This window comes from Capra hircus, chromosome 19, assembly GCF_001704415.2.
Source record: "Capra hircus breed San Clemente chromosome 19, ASM170441v1, whole genome shotgun sequence".
NCBI classification, from domain to species: Eukaryota; Metazoa; Chordata; class Mammalia; order Artiodactyla; family Bovidae; genus Capra; species Capra hircus.
The window spans coordinates 42,496,571-42,516,507 of record NC_030826.1 but is presented as its reverse complement, the minus strand read 5'-3'; the positions used below and the strand labels follow the sequence as shown (position 1 = coordinate 42,516,507).

At 47.9% G+C, this 19,937-nt stretch overlaps 2 protein-coding genes and 1 non-coding gene across 5 annotated transcripts; 1 reads left to right on the top strand and 2 right to left on the bottom strand.

Annotated features, from left to right (window-relative positions):
- AOC2 (amine oxidase, copper containing 2) lies at positions 130 to 6,004 on the bottom strand. 3 transcript variants are annotated; one of them, XM_005693872.3, is made up of 4 exons: positions 3,638 to 6,004; positions 1,439 to 1,724; positions 1,074 to 1,203; positions 130 to 791 (listed from the first exon to the last, which is right to left on the bottom strand). In XM_005693872.3, the coding sequence occupies exons 1-4, from the start codon at positions 5,223 to 5,225 to the stop codon at positions 525 to 527; spliced, it is 2,271 nt and encodes a 756-aa protein (XP_005693929.2). In that variant the 5' UTR covers positions 5,226 to 6,004; the 3' UTR covers positions 130 to 524. The 3 variants fall into 3 exon arrangements, with proteins under 3 accessions (XP_005693929.2, XP_013827629.2, XP_013827630.2); XM_013972175.2 differs by having other exon boundaries at positions 136 to 940; XM_013972176.2 differs by lacking the exon at positions 130 to 791 and having other exon boundaries at positions 1,093 to 1,331.
- PSME3 (proteasome activator subunit 3) lies at positions 6,107 to 13,751 on the bottom strand. Its single transcript, XM_005693869.3, has 11 exons — positions 13,191 to 13,751; positions 12,485 to 12,517; positions 12,299 to 12,361; positions 11,998 to 12,102; positions 10,952 to 11,000; positions 10,049 to 10,161; positions 9,754 to 9,822; positions 9,550 to 9,617; positions 9,397 to 9,451; positions 9,185 to 9,271; positions 6,107 to 8,601 (listed from the first exon to the last, which is right to left on the bottom strand). Exons 1-11 carry the CDS (start codon positions 13,230 to 13,232, stop codon positions 8,521 to 8,523), a joined length of 765 nt encoding a protein of 254 aa, XP_005693926.1. The 5' UTR covers positions 13,233 to 13,751; the 3' UTR covers positions 6,107 to 8,520.
- On the top strand, positions 11,232 to 11,304 carry TRNAE-UUC. The gene has a single exon. It is a non-coding gene; the product is annotated as a tRNA-Glu (tRNA).

Below are 19,937 nucleotides of genomic sequence, written 5' to 3'. Positions count from 1 at the left end.
TCCCAAGCAGCATTTCTTGGCCAGGTCTGTCCCCCTTGCCCCCTCTCCTCCCTGGCTAATTTCCCTGGCCAGAATCCCTAATATTCTCTGGGGGATTCTAGATACTTCAAAAGTCAAACAGAAGAAATTCAAGTAAAAATTTCATAATACTCTTTATTATAAATTACACACACCATGAGGTTTTAAAAAAAATTCTATTTTTCCATTTCAATGCACATACATAAAGAAATGTCTGATATAACGTTCACCAAATGTGAATACCAGCTATTTCTGAGTGGTAGGATTTGTGATTTTTTTTTTGCCTGAATATTTTAATAACAGCATCATTTGTATAAATTCATCATTTTTAAGACAATGAACTAGAAACAGGAGTTTACCAACAGGGTATATGGGGGTTTATGTGGTAGGAGGCTATTTCCCAAGGGTCGAGTGTCAGGAGAGCAGGAAGTGGAAATAGGAAGGAAGGTACAGGTCTTAGCACCACCACCACCCTGCCCTGCCCATGTTCCTCTCTACACTCAGGGCTACAAGTCTTGGTAAGAGAAAGGCGGCAGGTCCGGGACACAGGCTGCCAGGCGGGGAATGCAGGCCACGTGATTCACACTACAGAGCCCAGCATCCTGGCCTTTCTCAAAGTAGACACTGCCAGGGGAGAAGATGGAGGGGTCCTCATCAAAGAAGTTATAGGGTCGGAGTAAGAAGCCAACTCTGTTCCCCAGAGTCACTGTGTTGGGGACATCCTCAGCGTGGGGGATGTGCAGGAAGCTGGCTGTAACCCAAGCCACCAGGTCCTGCAGGAAGAGGAGGAGCTGGAGATTTTGGAGGCAAGACCCAGAGAACCTCCCCTCAGCCGCAATCCCCAGTCTCTGGCCCCAGGCCCAAATAACAGGCTTCTCATCCATGTTAGCAGCTGTAGTTTGGTCCCAGAGCTAACCTCGCCCTAGGAGGGAAGAGCCATGTTGGTCATCAGGGGACTTGCTGGCCCCTAATCTAACAGCTACCATTCCCTCCATCCTACAGCCATGACACTAGGCTCAGGGGAGCCCTGGTCCTCTGCCCCTAGGGCTACCAACCTCTCCTAAGAGGGTCTCATTGTTGATGAAGTCAGCAAAGGCCGCAGTGGCTGTCCAGATGTCATTCTGGTAATAGATGCTGCTGCTCTGGGACTCTTCCTCCTTCCTCCGGGTCACCACAAGCTGGTATCTGACCAGGAATGTTGTAGGAAGGGCAGTGTCAGGAAACATCAAGGGCCTGGACAGCCCAGATAGCCTTTGGATCAGGTTCTGTGTGAGACTGATTCCCGTTCCATTATCTGCTTGGATCTGAGAGATCTGGGGTGAAGGGTCCACTGAGGTTAGTGAGCTGGGGTCCCTTAAGACCTGGGATGGGAAGGGGACCAGCCCTTCCCTACCACCCAGTTCCCCGGGGCCCTCCTCACCTCCCCCAGCTGAGGGCCCTCTCCATGGTGCTGTCCAGCGGCATGTGTATGCCAAGAGGGCTGTGGATCTGGATTCGGTACCCGCGCTGATGACCCCAGGCATTAGTCTGGTTGCTAGCCAAGTAAAGGTAGCGGGGAAGGGGGCTTCCCAAGAAAAAAGCCGTCAGGTCCTCCCTTCCCAGGACCTGCCGAGTCAGCTGTGGGCGCTGCAGTTGGTGCTCCGGACTCCAAGGGGCTGCCACAGGTTTAAACACCACGTCTTCAGCTACCACCCAGTTTTTCAGCCCTGCCAGGGTGAGGGGAGGGAGAGGAGTTCCACACCAGGTGAGACAGGTCCCTTGTCATCTCTGTGATGCCCACTGCACTGGCCTGAAAAAGGGCTGCAGAGCCCAGCAGACAGCACTCTGCACTGGGAGCCAGATCTGGACTTGAGGGCTAGCTGACCTTCCTTGAACCTGCCCTGTCCAATAGCTACCACCGGTTACAAGCAGCTTTCAATTTAAAACCTCCGTTCCTCAGTCACACTAGCTACCTTCCAAGTGCTCAACAGCTACCTATGGTTGGTGGCTAACAGACTGGACAAGGCAGGCATGTATTTCTATCACTGCAGAAAGTTCTGGGCCCTGGTCTATCCAATAGACCTTGGACCAAATATTTGCTTCTCTGTAGTGAAGCAAATATGGTTCACCTTGTGAATCTCTACACTAGGCATAAAAAAAGTTGCTCTATGGCTGAGCTCCATAAATGGAAAAGCACACACAGGTGGCTAACAACATTCTTCTAACTATGAAAGGGATTTTTGTCTTGGAGAAGCTGGCTGGAAAAACCTGATCCCCTCTTCTGGCGCCCTGCATACTCCTCCCGACTCTGAAACTTTGTTTTTCTTCTCTTCTCAATTTGGCAGGGACCACTTTGTCTTTTTCACAAATAAATACATTTGTATCTTTAAATTCTCTGGGGTGAGCCCTGAAAGGGTATACTCTTTCTGCAGGTTCAGACTGTCAGTTCCTTCCAGTCTGACTTCCATGAAGGTGCTGGCACAAGGGAGCTGTGTGCAGGCGCCTGACACAGCCTCTGGCCCACAGCACAAGCCTGCACTGCATGCTCTAAGGATCCAGTAAGTGTTACTTGATTTTACGTCCTAAGACAAGGGTCTTTAACATCAAAGTGCTGGAGAGAAAACTTCAGATCAGAAAATAGTCATATACCGAATTTGTCAAAGAATAATCTAGTTAATACTAGCATTTCCATCATGCTCTTTTCTTAGCTCTCCTCCCCTCCACCTCCACACCACACACACACACAGAGGCACATGTGCCTTCTTTATACTCAAGAGGATATGAAAACGTTTCACAGGAAACATGCCGAGTTACAGTGCATTATAGGGGGGCAGCCACTTTCTGACCCATCTCCCCCCACCCTCCTCGATCTCCGTAACTGTAAATTAGACAGGGTCTGGCGGATTCCAAATTTTCTCTCTGGGCAAACAGTCTGATTTGGTTAATTATTTTCTGAACTGGACAAAAAACTGTCAAGGGGAGAAAGTCCCCTTGGTGTTTAGAGCCCTACTTGAGAAATCCCTCTACATTTGCATCAAGCCTGTTGCAGGCCTGCCATGTCACTGGAGAGCCTATTGTGATGACGCGTGCTGGCAGGAATGGGCTGGGCCTCCCCAGAAGGCGCCTGGGCCCCTATGCTGTCTCCCCAGTCGTCTGAAATCCTGTGGGAGCAGCCCCCAGCCAGCGCCTCCCTCTCTCAGGCCCCAGCACTACCTCCACTCTATAAACCTCTTTAGACGCTGCTTCCTACCTCTGCTCATCCCCTTGCTTTCCCCACCTCCACTCTCAGAATAATGAAGAACTCAGAGCCCCAACTCCAGCTGCATCCAGCCTGACAAGACCAGTTCCCTACCCACAGACAGGCTAAGGCAGCCAGCTAGCCCAGCACAGCCATTGTTTCATTTTAAAATTGCAGGTCAGAGGGGCCAGGCAATGGAATCCTATCTTCTGCTAAACCCCCAGTAGACCCAGCATCTAGGCTGACTGCAGTCAAAACACTCACATCAGTCCCTGCTGTTGCCACAAGAAACTGTGGTACTGGAATGCCACCCTCTTACCTCTTTGGGCTTGATGGGGGGGGGGGGTCTCCCTTCCCTCTGGCCCACCCCAACTCTCCGTCCTCATCCCCCAGGGCACTCACCTGCCACATCCAGGTCCAGCTTGAAGTGGAAGGCATGTGTGTGCACCGCCCCAAGCACTCGCTCCCCAACGCGGTTCCCAAAGAGGAGGCTCTCCTCTCCCCCGCTCAGGAAAGCTGTGTTGATGTAGCCCGTGGCATGGACCCGCCCTTCGAGTGCCCCATTTGGGTGCAATACAAAGTCCCAAATGTAGTCATAGTTGCCTACAGAGGACACAGACCTGACTACGAGGGCCGAGCCAGCCAAACCACCATAGAAATGACTCTGAAGCTGATTGTGGTGCCTTCGGAGGGGGAGTCCCTGGGCCTCCTCAAATACACACACAGCCCCTGGGAGCAGCTGGACTGCCCCTTGACCCACCAATACGTGGGTGTTCACCATGGTAGACTGATAGGGGCAGTCTACTCCCCGCACCAAGCCCCGGCTGTGACGGCCAAGTCCATAGCTGCTATCAAGGTATCTGGTCATCATGGTCTTGGGCGAATCGGCACCATAGATAGACACACACTCCTGGACACTGATTTCATAGGCCACTCGCTCACCCTTGAACCGAACATCAAAAATTCTCATGCCACTGAATGCCCCATGGCCAAAGGTAAATGTCCAGAGGAAAGACTCCACCAGGTGCCCTTGGACGCTGTACCGGGAGCCCTGAGGTGAGAACTCGAGAGGTGGGAGAGGACCTGGGGAGACCCGGGAGCGGAGGGATGAGGCCCCATCTGGCAGGGGGAGAGGAACTCTAACCACGTCCAGCCGGCCAGCCTTAAACTCCCATTCCAACTGACCCAAGTCTGCATAGTAGTGGCCGAGGTAGAAAACCTGCTGGACAGCCCAGTAGCCAGGGTCCAGAGCCCTATGGTCCAGCAGTAGCTCGAGCCCCACGGGGTGAAGAAAAATCCCGACACCTGAGACGTTATGGTAGAGGGCTATCCAGGTAGCACGGTCCCCTGAGCGCAAGCCACGAGGGGTGGCATGCAGAGCCGCCAAAGTGGAGCCATTATAGTTGAAGACAGAAGCCAGGAAGACTGGCGCCTTGGGGAACTCCACCTCTTTCAGATGCATCCACATCTGGGCAGATTCGGTTGCCAGCACAGGGCGTCGGTGATACGGCAGGGGGCCCCCATGACGCTCCACGGTCACATCCCGCATGTAGGAGGGCTGGGGCAGCGGCCCCACCACCAGCTCAGTCACATTGGGCTGGGGTTGTTTGCCAAAGAAGACGATGGCCAGTGCCTCCCGGGCAGGTGGGGGGCTCCCCCTGTCCAGGTGGGCCAGGGCTGCAGCCTTGGGGGGCAGCTGCAGCTCTACTGAGAAGACGCAGTTGTCTGAGGGTCGGGCCTGGGCTGCATCCACCAGGTCTGGCCCCAGCTGCTGGGTCAGGAAGCTCATCACAGCCATCAGCTCTTCTCGGCTCAGGTCTGCAAACAGCTGGCTGTGGTCAGGGTGTGTCCAGGGCTGGGCACGGGGGGATACAGAGGGGCAGCGGGGAGGCAGGCTGGAGCCACCACGGCTGGTCAGCAAGACATAGGCCAGGGCAAAGATGGTGATGAGAGACAGTGCCAGGAACACGAGGACTACCTTGAGATTCATGGTGAATGCTGAGAGCTGAAAGGAGAGTCCCACCAGCTGCTCCTTCCAGTTACTGACATCAAATCAGGGTTTATATTCAGGAGGATGGATAGGAATAGCGAAAACTCCACCCTGTGGGTTGGACGGGAAATTTCTGACCTTGATTTATATAATTCTGCTCCAATTTTCTGCTCTGTGGTTTGGCTCAAGGTACGACTTCCACGTGCATCGCCCTGGCCCATCTCTGAACTCCTCCCAACAGCACGGTCAGTACCCACTCCCAAGCGCCATCATTTAGAGCAGATTAGAGGGCATTTGTATACACGCTAAACTCTACCTACTGCCCAGAATGGGTCTGAGGAAGAATGCAAATCTTAGACGCCCGATCAAGTCCTATGAGCTACATGCAACCACTCTGGCCACTTTCCTACCTTCTGGCAGGCACTACCCCCAGTATTTCCAGGATCCACTGCCCAGTTCAGCAGTAAGCACTGTGTTCTGCCAGATGCCTAAGGCCAAGCCCTTGATCTGTAGTCTCAGGCCTCTTCCATCTAGTCGGTTGAGAAACGAGTGGTGAAGACCTGGCCACAGCAATTGTATATCAATCGCAGGTCCCGAAGCGGCGTGACCTCAGGGGACTTACTTATCATGAGACTCAGTGTCCTATCTATAAAGAAGGGATAAAACTACCCTAGAGATTCATGGAGAATAAATGTGATCATGCAGATAAAGTGCTTCACAGAGCCTGACACGGGGCAGGCATTCAAAAATGGGCAGCTACAGGTACTGATCTCTGAAATAGAATAGAAGAGATGTTCCTCCACCATTCAAGACCTTAAGTCTTTTTTTTGTAAAGACGATGGATCCCAGATCATTGGATATCAGTACACTACTCTACAAGGTGGAAGTTAAGGAAACTTTTATTTCAGAGGGAGCTAAGATCCCAGACAGCCCTCCAAGTCATTTGAAAGCCAAAACCAGGAGTCCCTGGCATATCCTCAAGAAACTTAAGACATTATTCAGAGAGAAGTATTGTATAAAGAAAACGATGGGGTGGGGTATGTCTCGAGCCAGGTGATTCCCCACACATGGAACTACAGCACCCTCTACTGACAGTTCAGGGTATTACTGGAGAAGGAAGGAAGGAGCTGGGATCTTGTCAGTGTAGAAGGCAAGTTAGGTTTGAGAAGAGTTATCTGGTGGCTCAGACGGGACACAATCTGCCCACAATGCAGGGGACTGGGGTCCAATCCCTGCGTCAGGAAGATCCCCTGAAGAAGGGAATGGCTACCCACCCAGTATTCTCGCCTGGAGAATTTCATGGACAGAGGAGCCTCACAGGACATGACTGACTTTCACTTTCTTTCAATTTGCATTTAATTCAGACTGCACACAAATGAAGGACACACTCTTGCCTCTTGGTAGGCAGAAGCCTCAGTCTTTTCATTATTTCAGAGAAAAGAGGCAGCTCCATTGGAGTAAAGACACCCAATAGAGTAACTGGAGGTATATATGGAGGTGGGTGTCCCAATGTGCACACACCTAAGTGTGGGTATGTCCCAGGCCACCAGAGCATCGCATCAGCGTCTGCAGCTTTAGAAAGAGGTCAAAGTACCTGTATTTTTAATAATTTCTTGACATGGTAAAAGAATTTTACATTACGATCCAAGGGCAGTAGGGGGAGGAGGAGGCGTACTGGAACAATCCAACAAACAAAAAGGGAAACTGAGAAACACAGGATGGGAGGAGGGAAGGGTTTTAGCTGGAAGGGGTCTGGAAGGTGGGTAGGGGCACTGCCCAACTAAAATGCAATTGGTTTGTTACTGAATACTATTCATGGGAAGACAGCATCCGAACTCCTCCTCTATAGCATAACGGGAGACCAAAATGATGCGCTCAGATGGAAATATGATTGGAGGTTGGAAGTCAGAGATGGGGCGGGGAAGGGGCAAGGATAAAAGTCAGCAACAGACACTGAGAGAAAGAAAGAGAGCCACCAACAGACTCTCCTGGAGTGGCAGAATAAAAACGTAGGGGTTGATGAGGGTTAACACAAAAGTTGTAACAAGTGGTATCTCTGGAAGATTTGAGAGATAAGAGGCAACTCTTCTATGGTTGTGACTTGCTCGGCAGATTTCCACATACACACACTGTGTACATGCATGCACGCACATATACACACCAGTGACCACTTTCCCGGGAAGCACAATACTACAAACAAGAAAACATTTTCCCCAAAGGGAAAGCCTTGTAGCAGCAGCAGCATCTGGCCTCACAGCTGCAGACACCCTTACCCCAACTTACAACTGGGCTGGGAAGAGGCAACCAGGGGTCAGAGGACAAGCCTTTGCAAAAACGCCCAAAGGAACCTGAGTCACGGAGGAAGGGGCCTTCCCCACTCCCTCTGCTTCTCATCTCTCAGCTCACCTCCAACTCACAGCCTCAGGCACCAAAAGGCTACACTATCAGGAGACAATGGGCCCTGGTGGAAGAGGACTAAGACACCCATCACCTTCTAAACAGAGTGTGTGTGTGTGTGTGAGAGAGAGAGAGAGAGAAAAGGCGAGAGAGACGGGGTTCACAGGTGGGCAGGGCGGGGGGAGGGGAGGGAAGGGCATCAAGTACAGCAGCAAGGCGTGTGTGCTGCACTTATACGTATATATTTATCACACACATACGTGTATGTGAAAATCCTAGTTATAAAAACATCTGAAGGAGCTAGGGGCTTGGCAGAAGAAGATCTAAGGTGTTTCTTGTCATGATCAGGTTCAAGGTACAATGTATGTAGACGGGAAACCCTCAGTCATCACCAGGGCAACTGTGGCAGGGAGGATCCGATGTCCCAGAGTGGCAAGGGACACTAACCTTCCTTCCGGAAGAGAGGAGTTGGTCCCCTCCATCCCACCCCAGTTCCTACAAAACACCGAGCACGTTCCTTCCAGTTCCCTCAGCTTCTAACCAACTCATCATCAAAAGGAAGAAAACACAAAGCCCAAGACACAGGAGGGAGCTGGGGAGGGAAAACACAAGTATTCTTGTGCCAGGATCCTGCACACACAAACCTGGAGTTCTCCAGAAATTAGGACAGGGGGGCGTGGGGGCATTAGAGAAGGAAATAGAAGAGTTCCTGAGGCCTGAAAAAAGAGGTAAACACGTCACAGAACTACATGAGAGTTTCATTAGACTCTAACTAAAAACAGAGAGAGGTGTGATTACTATTTCCAGCCAGTTTCCCCATCACGATAGTCATGTAACAAACCAAGGCAATGTCGGTCTTGAGCCAGACTCACAGAGTCCCCTGACCCTGGCCCCGGCCTCAGTACAGTGTCTCTGCATTGCTGCTCCGGGGCCGTTTGATCTTCTCAATATTTTTCAGGATCATGTCATGTAGAGTGACCTGGGAGGAGAGGGATCAGGGAATCATGTGTCTATCCAACCTCTACCTCACTAGGGAAATGAGACACCCCCACAAACCCCCACCCCCAATCACTCACATGATCCAAATCTCACTAGAATCTGAGTTCAGGGTGGCTGCCCTTCTACCTCTCTCATACCCCGGACACAGCTGGGGATATCCCAGGGTCCAAGAATCTAATAAATAACATTTATGAGGCACTTAACATACCAGGAATTACACTAGGTCCTTTAACGTGTTAGATGAAGAACTGCAGTTTGAGGTTAAACTTGCCCAAGGCCCCATATTAGGTAGAATTAGTTCTAAATCTATGCCTGACGCTAACACCCACATCTTCACCCCAAGACTACACTGCGCCCTTTCCCATCCAGGTAGAAAGAAGGGAGAGAAGCACCTAGACACCTTCAATGACCTCATGGGGCTTTCAATACTCAGTTGATGGGCAGAATTTGTTCCATTCATTTTGCCTCCAACCCCCAACTCAACCCCCAGAGAGTGGCAAGAAAATAGCCACCAGAACTAAGAGAAGCCAGAGCAACTGTGGGCAGGGTCCGAGGTAACTTACATATTGATTCCTTAGCTCTGATATGATGAGCCGAAGGCTGATATATTCTTTCTCGTCAATCTCTGTCACGGTGCGACGATAGTCTTCCTGATGGGGGGCAGAGAAAAGTCTTGTTCCCAAGGCCTGACTGTCACCCACACAGCTCTTCCTAGGACTAATCACTCCTCCCTGTCCTACCACTTCCACCCTCAGCCCAAAAAACCCTCACTTACCACATGGGGATATTTAGCTATTTTAGAAACCAATTTGGCTCTTGTAATATAATATCTGAAAGGAGAGAGAAGAGGAGAAAGCTGCAGGAGAGCCCGGACGGTGTTCACCACCTCACCAGCCCCCATTCCTGGGCCACACCCCAGCAGCCCTACCTAGAAATCTGGTCCAGATAAGATGCAGCTTCACTCTCAACAGTTCTTAGTTCTGCAACTGTCTCCTCCTGAAAAAACCAAATGAGTCAAAAGTCACTTCCATGTCATCCCAAGGCAGAACAAAAAGAAAAGGAAAACAGAAATGCAGAGGAAGGGAGAATACTCCCACACCTTCCTCTCCAGTGTCGATTGCAGGTGCCTTACCTGAATGGACACCCCAAAGTTGTTCCCATCTTCTATCCTAGGAATCAGGAGTTGTACCCACATTTTGACCTGGAGGGTGAGGGGATCAAAATACACATATGAGGACCTCAGTCCTTTCTCCTAAAGCCATGAAGTACACAATTTATGCTGTTGGGGCCACAGGCCAGGAGCACAGGAGCCGAGATACTTAGTCTGCCAGCTGCCACATCACCTCCACGCCCCCAGCCCCATCATCGAGCACAGTTTAAGCTGGGTTATCTGGGGTCAGCCCACAGGTCACTAGCCCCTGCCTCACCGTGTTGCATTTCTCAATCAGCAGCCGGATCTCAGGCTTCACTTTCTCAATAATGTCCACCAGCTGCTGGTTGCTTTTTAGCATCCCATTGGGCATCACAAACACCTTGGTTCCTGGCAGGGATGTGAGGAAGATTAAATTATTGGTGTGGAAGGGCAGGACATAGCATTCCAGGTCTCTTTCTCTTTCCCAGGCCCATGAGACGCTATGACCTTGGCCTTTTATCTGGCATAACCCCATCCACAACCTGACGCCCCCAACAGAATAAAAAAGAGAACACATGGATTAAGAGACTAAACAACAAGTCTAGAGTATTCCAAAAGTCTGAATAAGGAAATTTAAATATGCTCTATTTTTCCCATGGATTCGTGAGAGCTCAGGAAGCATGGTTTCTGGATGATTCTCATAAGGAGTACGCAACCCAGATCCCTCTTTCACAGTAGGGTTTGCACTCTTAAGAGATTCTAATGCCTCTGCTGATCTGACAAGGGACAGAGCTCAGGTGGTAGTGTGAGCAATGGAAAGCAGCTGTAAATACAGAGGAAGGTTTGCTAGCTTGCCTACTGCTCACCCCCTGCTGTGTGGCCATAGACCAGTACCATGATTGAGGACCCCTGCTCTACAGACTTAACATATCAACTATTATCGAAGAGGAAAAAATAACATGGAACTGGCATTTCTGTGAAAAATCTGTGATGTGTAGTTCTCTTCAACCTGTCTCCCTTGACAGTCCACACTAAGACAAACCCTCCCTGTTAATTGGAAGTGCTAAATAATAATGCTTAGAGGACATGGGAATGTGAACTCTGGGAAATAAAATCAGATCCTGCTTCCTGGCCAGGAGAACACATTCTGCATCTACCAGGAAGGGTTGGGGTGGGAGATGGTAAAGGCAGCTCTTACCCTGGAAGGCCTCTTCACATTCATCCAATCTTCGCTTCTTGTAAGTGGGCTAAGGATACAAAGAGATGGGAATTAGCCTGTCGGACATCCACATCCCCATCATAAGTTACCCTTCAAGCAAGTTTAATCCCTTCCTTAAGACAGGTTGTCTTAAGTTATGCACAATTTATTAAGCACATACAAGCCTTTAAAATAAGATTCTTGCCAAAATGCAACTTAAACTCTGCTGGGAAAACCAACCTTTCAAGAAGTATAAACAAAGGAAGCAATTAGGGGGAAGTCCCTGGTGGTCTAGGGGTTAGGACTCGGCACTTTCACTGCCAGAGGCCCAGGTTCGATCCCTGGTTGGGGAAATAAGATCCCACAAAAGGAGCATGCTGTGGCCAAATATAAATAAATAAATAAGCAATTAGGGGAGGGAGAATACTACAAACAACAGGAAAAATGAACCACTGGATGCAGAGTTAGGATAATTAAGGGAATATGTGCAAATGTGCCAATTCCATAAAAACACACAATATTCAATCAACAAACGTATTTAGCAACTGTTATGTGCTGGGAACAATGCTAGATGCTGGGGATACAAAGATAATTAAGATAGTTTTTGCTTTCCAGTACGGCAGGTTCTATCAGTGAGACAGTGATACAGACAAAGAACAAGACAGTGTCATCAGTGTTATAACAGAATGTGGACGTATAACTGGTAACGACTAGGTGCCAAAGACACACAAAGGCTAGGACTGTAGTTACAGGACAAGGAAAGTCTTGCCTAGAGTCGTGGGGACAGACCAGATCACTTGCAGGAACCTATAGCTAACTGTCCTATTTCAAACTCACTCTAACAGAGTAGCATTAACACATTCACCGCATGCTACAAATGAAAATCAGGATCTAAAGGAGGTGCTCTGGAGTCGTAATGTCTTAAGAATCCTCATTTCCAGACAAAAATCCCACTGTCTCCTCTCCATACGTTTCAACTGACCAGGAAATAGAGAACAGAGAACCCCTATTGCTTCGGAACACAAAGAAAAATATAGGACACTTACACCATCCAGTCCATCATGGCTGTTGGTGAGAAGAATGGGGTCAGGGACTGGGAGATTCATGTCTGAGTGGATCTGAGTTAGGTCATGGATGTTTAGGATTGGTTCCTGAAAGAGAGACGCCCACCCCCAAAAACATTAGTCTTTTCAAGATGAACAAAGAAGCATTTCATTCAAAAGGCAAGAAATGAGAGTGCGTTAGTGTACACAACAAAACAGAATCAACACCTCATCTGTCCCACTGGACAGAAAGACGTTGGCCAAGAAAGTTGGGGAATCTGAGGAAAAGAAAAGCATCTCTCACCTTCAAAAAACTATCAAGTTCTAACAACTTCTTTGGGAAAAAATTTGCCACCAAGTCTTCTGCCTGAAGATGAGGGAAAATACAACCGAATTAGTAACTGTGGGAAGGCCTGTCTCTATAGATATCTCTTCTCTGGGGAACTCCCAACTATTAACCAACACTCACTTTTCTACTTATTTCACTCACCTCACTTGTGATCCGCTCCCTGAAAGAATCAACCTAAAATTAACAAGGAAAGCAATTCAGTAAGAGCAAATCAGCAGCTGGCAACATAAGTATAGGCAGGCTGGGTAAGCCCAAATCCAAATGTCTTTCCCTCACCTTATAATTGTAATGAGAAGCTGAGAGGCCCCCAGACTGCAAATACTTTATTTTTTTGAGGATCCATTTCTCCATCTCAGGAGAGGGAAGCGGGGCTTGAGAGCAGCACCCACCTGTCTTCCCTCCCTCCCTCCCTCCCAGTCTGAAGCTGTCTGACTTTGAGAGCAGACAAAAGACAAGCAGATGGGGGAGGTGTGAGCTCACAAACGTGTCAACCCCCGTCCAAACCTGGCCTAGGATACTAGGCAACCCTGACGCCAAGGGAAGGGGCAGTAGCAGCGTATGGAGCGGGGACGTTGCTGGGCTGGGGGGCTTTCGGCTGTCACTAGCCTAAAGCACTAAGTCCACCACGTGTCCGCGAAGGTCCTCCCTATTAGACAGGGTACATTAGACCACCCCATATTATCCTCTCCCCCGATGCCGTCCCCAGGGGTGGGGGGCAGGGCTGAGCCGAGCGGAAGCTCAGGGCTGGTGTCCCCAGGGAGACAAAGACGCCACGGGGAATGGGAAACCGGTCAGACAGCTCGGGGATCGAAGCGAGGGGTAAGGAGGCCTGGGCCGGTGCCGCTACCTTGAGCTTCACTTCCTGATCCACCTTCAGCAACGAGGCCATGGCCGGGCCGGGCCGTGTCCGCTCCGCTGGAGACCGGAGGCGCTGTGGGCTCCGGGGAGGGTGTCAGAAGGAAGGGAGAATCTCGGCTGCTTTCAGGACGCGGCTTCCCTCGCTGGGTCACTCACTGATCACTTGCTCCCTCCCTTCGTGCGGTCGGTCAGCCAGCCCGCCTGCTGCCTGTCCCTGCTGCCTGCTCCCTCTCTCGCTCGCCCTCCCGGCTTTCGCCGCTCACACCGGAAGTTACGTCACAGCCAATCGCCGGGAGTCCAGCGAGGATGCGCACGTGCTCTGCGCAGCCGCGCTGAGGTTCGGCTCAGGGAGCTCGGCGCTTGGCTCTTAGCTTCCAGTTCTTGTACCCGGTACGGGTGAAATGAGAGGGAGGATGGTGGAGAGGATTTAGTGAGATCTGAGCCTCAAAGAGACTCAGGGATTGTTTGCCCGGCACTCGCCTTCAGGAAGGGACCTTCTGAGCCGCTGCCCTGTCTCCAGCGGGGACCCGACCGACGATGCCGTCGCGCTCCAGTGACGTCGGCCCGAGGAAGCTGGCTGTCCCAGTGCTGGGTTCTGGGTGTCTAGTCTGTTATGCGCACTGCCTCCTACTCTTGGCCGAAGCTGTAGCGTTAGCCTGGAACCTAACAGAAATGCTATTGCACCAGGCTTCCCCACTTTTCTCTGCCACTTAGCCACTTATTCTCATACATTTCCAGATCTCAGAGACCAACTGCCTGATGGATGGGCAAATTGATGCCCAGAGTCGGGTAGTGCTTGTCGAGGCTACACGGTGATTCCAGAAAATCCAAGACCAGAACTCAGATCTCCTAACTTTTAGGGCAGTGCTGTATCCATTTTCCTCATAGAAGGCAGAGACTATAACTCTTAACTCACCCATTCATAGTGTCTCTCTTAACGTTGGTTATTTCACCCTAAAGTGGACTAGGCTCTGGAACAGCAGTATAGAGGCTAGAAATAATGTGAGTCACTTATAGAAGTTAAACGTCTTTTGGTAGCCACTTTAAAAAGTAAAACCGGTGAAGTTCATTTTAATCATATATTTAACCATTTATCCAAATATTTCATCGTGTAACCAATATTTTAAAAATCAATGTGATCTTGTACATTCTTTTCTCATACCAAGTCTTTGAAATTCAGTATGAATTTTATGCTTACTTGCACACCTCAATTCAGAGGAGCCAGGTTTGCAGTACTCAGTAACCTTATGTGTTTAGTGGCTTCCCAAACAGCACAGTTCTGAGAAATCAGAGGTAAACAGAACTCAAGTTCACTGGTCTAATGGAACTTAATACTGGGGAAGATGGCTGGATGGCATCACCGACTCGATGGACATGAATTTGGGTGAACTCCAGCAGTTGGTGATGGACAGGGAGGCCTGGCGTGCTGCAATTCATAGGGTCGAAAGGAGTTGGATGCGACTGAGCAACCGAACTGAACTGAACTGGGGAAAGAGATCAGAACGTAAACTGACAACATAATTGCAAAATCTGGTAAATGTTAGGGGAAATATGGCCAACATTGAGAATACCAGGGGTCTATTTTGGATAAAATGGCCAAGAAAGGCCTCTCAGATGAAGTGACAATTAAGCTCAAATCTAAAAGATGTAAAGGGATTAGCTTGAGAAGGGTGAGAGGAAGAGGCTTCAAAGGTATGGGTGCAGCACAGGCAAATCCTCTGGGGAAGGAAAGAGGTGGTCTAGTTGAAAAAAAATTTAAGCGAATTTATTTTTCATTTTATTCTTTTTTTTTTTTTTTTTTTTGGCTGCACTTCGTGGCATGCAGGATCTTTCCTGTAATCAGAGATCAAACCTGGGTCCCCTGCAGTGGAAGCATGGAGTATTATCCACTGGACCATCAGAGATGTCCCAGTTGAAGAAACTGAAAGACTAGTTAGTAACCTGGGGGTGGACTGGGGTGGGGAGGGTTGTTAGGAAACAATTTGGATTAAGTGCAAAGGCAGGTTATCTGATTTACATTTTATCCGGAGCACACCTCTGTGTTAAGAGCAAGGGAGATGGGGGGTGGGGGGAAGAGCAAGGGAGATGGTGGGAATACACAGTTGAATGAAAGGTGACTGACTGTGGTCTTTGGAATCAGAGAAACCTGCCTTCAAATCAGGAGCCTCAGCTCCTTTGTTGTTCAGTCATTCAGTCTCGTTTGACTCTCTGAGACTCCATGGACTGCAGCACACCAGGTTTCCCTGTCTTTCACTATCTTCCGGAGTTTGCTGAAACTCGTGTCCATTGAGTCGGTGATGCCATCCAACCATCTCATCCTCTGTTGCCCACTTCTCCTCCTGTCCTCAATCTTTCCCAGTATCAGGGTCTTTTCCAATGAGTGGGCTCTTCACATCAGGTGGCCAAAATATTGCAGCTTCAGCATCAGTCCTTCCTAACTGTCATATTTTGGGTAAATTATTGAAATGTTGAGTCTCAATTCCCTCATTTGTAAAATGTAATTTTACAAATGTAAAATGTAAAATGTAATTTTAATTGTTATTAATAAATAGTAGCTTTGTTACGGACACAGGCAGGCACTTGATAAATAGTAGCCACTATCAGATAAGCTAACTGTTCATGCTTAGCATGAAGAGGTTACTCCTTAAATGATACAATTATTCTCATCCCCACTTTCAGACTCAAAGTCCTTTTCCACTTATTCAAGACCACATACAGTATGGCCCCCACTACCATTCTTATTTTTTTTTAATATGTTATTTATTTGGCTGTGTCCGGTCTCAGTTGTGGCATGTAGGATCTTCACTGTAGCATGCAGGATCTTTCATTTCAGTATAAAGACGCTCTAGTCACTTTAGTTGGGGGCGCTTAGTTGCTCCGAGGAATGCAGGATCTTAGTTCCCTGACCAGGACTCAAATCCAAGTCCCCTGCATTGCAAGGCAGATTCCTTGCGCTAATTTCAGGTGAACAGTGAAGGGACTCAGCAATACATAAACACATATCCCTTCTCCCGCAAACCCCCTCCCACTCAGGCTGCCACATAACATTGAGCAAGAGTTCCATGTGCTATATACATCAAGGCAGAATCTCAACCACTGGCCCAGCAGGGAAATCCCACCATCTTGCTTATTAACATCTAACAGTTTTCCCCTTTTTACCTCTCCTTTCTGTTAACACTTGTTCCTAGTAACTTTTGAACTTTGATCTGGAACTTAACTTCAGGAATGCTTTCTCAAATTAACTACATCATATTTTAAGTGAGCCATTACCCTGCATTTCTTTCAGAATTAATAACTTCAGCTTAGAAGCTTAATATGTTTGTGCTTATTGAAATATGGCTTTGTTCTCAAATAATTGTGTTTTGTTTTCTTCAAGTAGAATGTTAGTCGCTTAGTGGTGTCCAACTCTTTGTAACCCCATGGACTGTAGCCTGTCAGGCCCCTCTGTCCATGCAATTCTCCAGGCAAGAATACTGGAGTGGGTAACCATTCCCTTCTCCAGGGGGTCTTCCTGACTCAGGGATGGAACCCGGGTCACCTGCACTGCAGGCAGATTCCTTACCGCCTGAGCCACCAGGGAAGCCCCATAAGAAGAGAGATACGCATTCCTTTTTTCTTTTCCTCCTCCTTTATCCAAATGTTTTAAGTAACAGGCACTCATTTGTTTATTTATTCAGTGAACAATTGCTGAGGGCACCACTGTATTCAACAAACTATTTATTCCTGGGTGCTTATGAATCAGTGATCACTGATGACTGGTCTTATTTTAAATTCATGTCCACAAAAGTCACATGGGTGCTCTTGAGAGTCTCAACTGTTCCTTGGCTTGGAGACAACCATCTTCTCCCTGTACCTCTTCACATGTCCTCCCTCTGTTTATGTCCATCTCTGTGTCCACATTGACACCCCCCTTTTTTAAGGACAACCAGTCATACTGGATTAATGACCTAACGACCTCATTAACTTGATCATCTGCGAAGATCCTGTTTCCAAATAAGGTCACATTCACAGGTACTGGGGCTTAGGACTTCAATATCTTCCAATTTCAGTATCTTCTGGGTAAACAGTTCAACCCTTAACACCTGCCATTATCTGAAGTCACCGTACTCATTTGTTTACATGTTTATTGTCCAGTTCTCTTTTCAAGGATATAAACTATTAGAGACTAGTGTATCCTCCCAGACCTAGACAAGCGACTGGCACATAGTAGGTCTTCAATAAATATTTGTTGAATTGATGACCTATGGTATGTTTTTGAATATTCAGTTCCTCAGGTACTACACCTACTGATTGTCACATAGTCTCCAAACAGCAGAGCAGACAGTTTACTATGTGCTGGATGTTGCTCTTTATGCTTCATATTATTAGCTCATTTAATCATCACATCACTACCCTATGTGACATACACTATCATTCTCGTTTAAGTTTTTTTTTTTTTTTTGGCCACACTGCACAGCATGCGGGATCTTAGTTCCCCAACCAGGGATGGAACCTCTGCTCCCTGCAGTGGAAATGCAGAGTTCTAACTCTTGCCTGGAAAATCCCACGGGCGGAGGAGCCTGGTAGGCTGCAGCCCATGGGGTCGCTAAGAGTCGGACACAACTGAGCGACTTCACCTTCACTTTTCACTTTCACACATTGGAGAAGGAAATGGCAAACCCACTCCAGTGTTCTTGCCTGGAGAATCCCAGGGACGGGGGAGCCTGGTGGGCTGCCGTCTATGGGGTCACAGAGAGTCGGACATGACTGAAGCAACTTACCAGTAGCAGCAACCATCAGACCACCAGGGAATTCCTAATTATTCTCATTTTACAAATAAGAAAACAAGATCCAGAGTGGGTGAGTAACTTGCTCAAGGTCAGGGTTGGTAAGTGACAAAGATAGATCTCCAAATCCACAGCTGTAATCTCTAGAAGCCCTCCCTCTCTAGAAGCCCTTTATGTATCTACATCTTTCTGAGATGGTGTTAGTGGCAGCCACACAGGAAGAAGTATTTAATACAACTATGATTCGGCCACTGGTGGCTCAGACGGTAAAGAGTCCACCTGCAACATGGAGTCCCAGGTTCGATCCCTGGGTTGGGAAGAGAGATCCCCAGGAGAAAGGAAATGGCTACCCACTCCAGTATCCTCGCCTGGAGAGTTCCATGGACAGAGGAGCCTGGTGGGCTACAGTCCATGGGGTCACAAAGAGTCAGACATGGACTATCGACTAACACTTTCACACACTCATGAATCAATCACGCCAGCCTTACTTGAGAATCCTTTGGGGATGATTCCACTCAACTCCTCTAGAGGGAGTTTCATGCTGAAAGATCGAAGGAATAAGGGTTGTAAAGACCATCTCTGATTGGTTAGCAATACCAGGAGAAAAGCAACCTAGTCCCACATATTATGTCTGATGCTAATTATAAGAGGACATACACATTTAAAATACTAAGAGAGTCACTTCTGAAAGTGGAAACAGCTTTCTAAGCAATATAAATCATCCAGAAAAAAAGCTGATTTGACTTCATAAAAATGTAAAATGTCTGCACATCTGGAAAATACGTTAGTTATGAGAACCTAGTAGACAAATGAACAAAGGACACAAGTTTCACAAAAGAGTCAATATTTACAAGACTAAAATAGACTAAAATAACAAAGAAGTGCCTTTTTTTTTTTTTTTTTTTTTTTTTTGCCCTTGTTCTTCAACTATTGATATATGATGGTTACTCCTGGCCAGGGCATCTTGAAACAGGCTCTCTCAAACATTACTGGAGGTAGAATATAAGTATATGAAACCACTTTGGGAAACAACTGCTAATGTTAATCAAGAGACATGAAATAGCTAAATTCAGCAATCTCAGTGGTACGGTTCTAGCATTAGGAAGCAGTCCCCTTTTCACTGCAGCATTATGGTAACCACCAAAACTGGAAGCAAAGCAACAAAGAAACACATCAAGGTAGCACTCAAGTAATGCAGCCAAGAGAGTGACGATTACAAAATCTGTGTAGCAACAAGGGAAAATACTCACTATGTAACATTAAATTTTAAAAGCAGTATACAAAAATTGCACATAGATCACAAAGATAATACAGCTTTGTTAAAATTGGAGAAGGAAATGGCAACCCACTCCACTATTCTTGCCTGGAAAATCCCACGGATGGAGGAACCGTAGGCTACAGTCCATGGGGTCGCAAAGAGTTGGACTCAACTGAGTGACTTCACTTTTACTTCAGTTCACTTTGTTAAAATACACAGTGGCACAGACTTAGAAAAGGAATTTATGGTTGCTGGGCAAAGGACATGGGGGCGGGGGGGGGGGCGCGGGGAAGGGATAGTTAGCAAGTTAGGATGGACATGTACACACTGCTATGTTTAAAATGGATAACCAACAAGGACCTACTGTATAGCGCAGGGAACTCTGCTGAATCGTATGTGGCAGCCTGGATGGGAGACGCATTTGGGGGAGAATGGATACATGTATATGTACTGCTGAGTCGCTTAGCTGTTCACCTGAAACTATCACAACATTGTTAATCAGCTATATCCCAACACAAAATAAAAAGTTTAAAAAAAATAAAATGAGTGACTAAAACAAAAATAAACTACACAGGGAAGAAACATCATAATGCAAAACATTAAACTTAAGAGTATGGTGAGATTATGGGTAATTCTACGACACTATTGCCCTAACTTCCTGTATTGTTATATTATCTTTCTGTAAAAGTTTAATTATGCTGTAAATGAATTA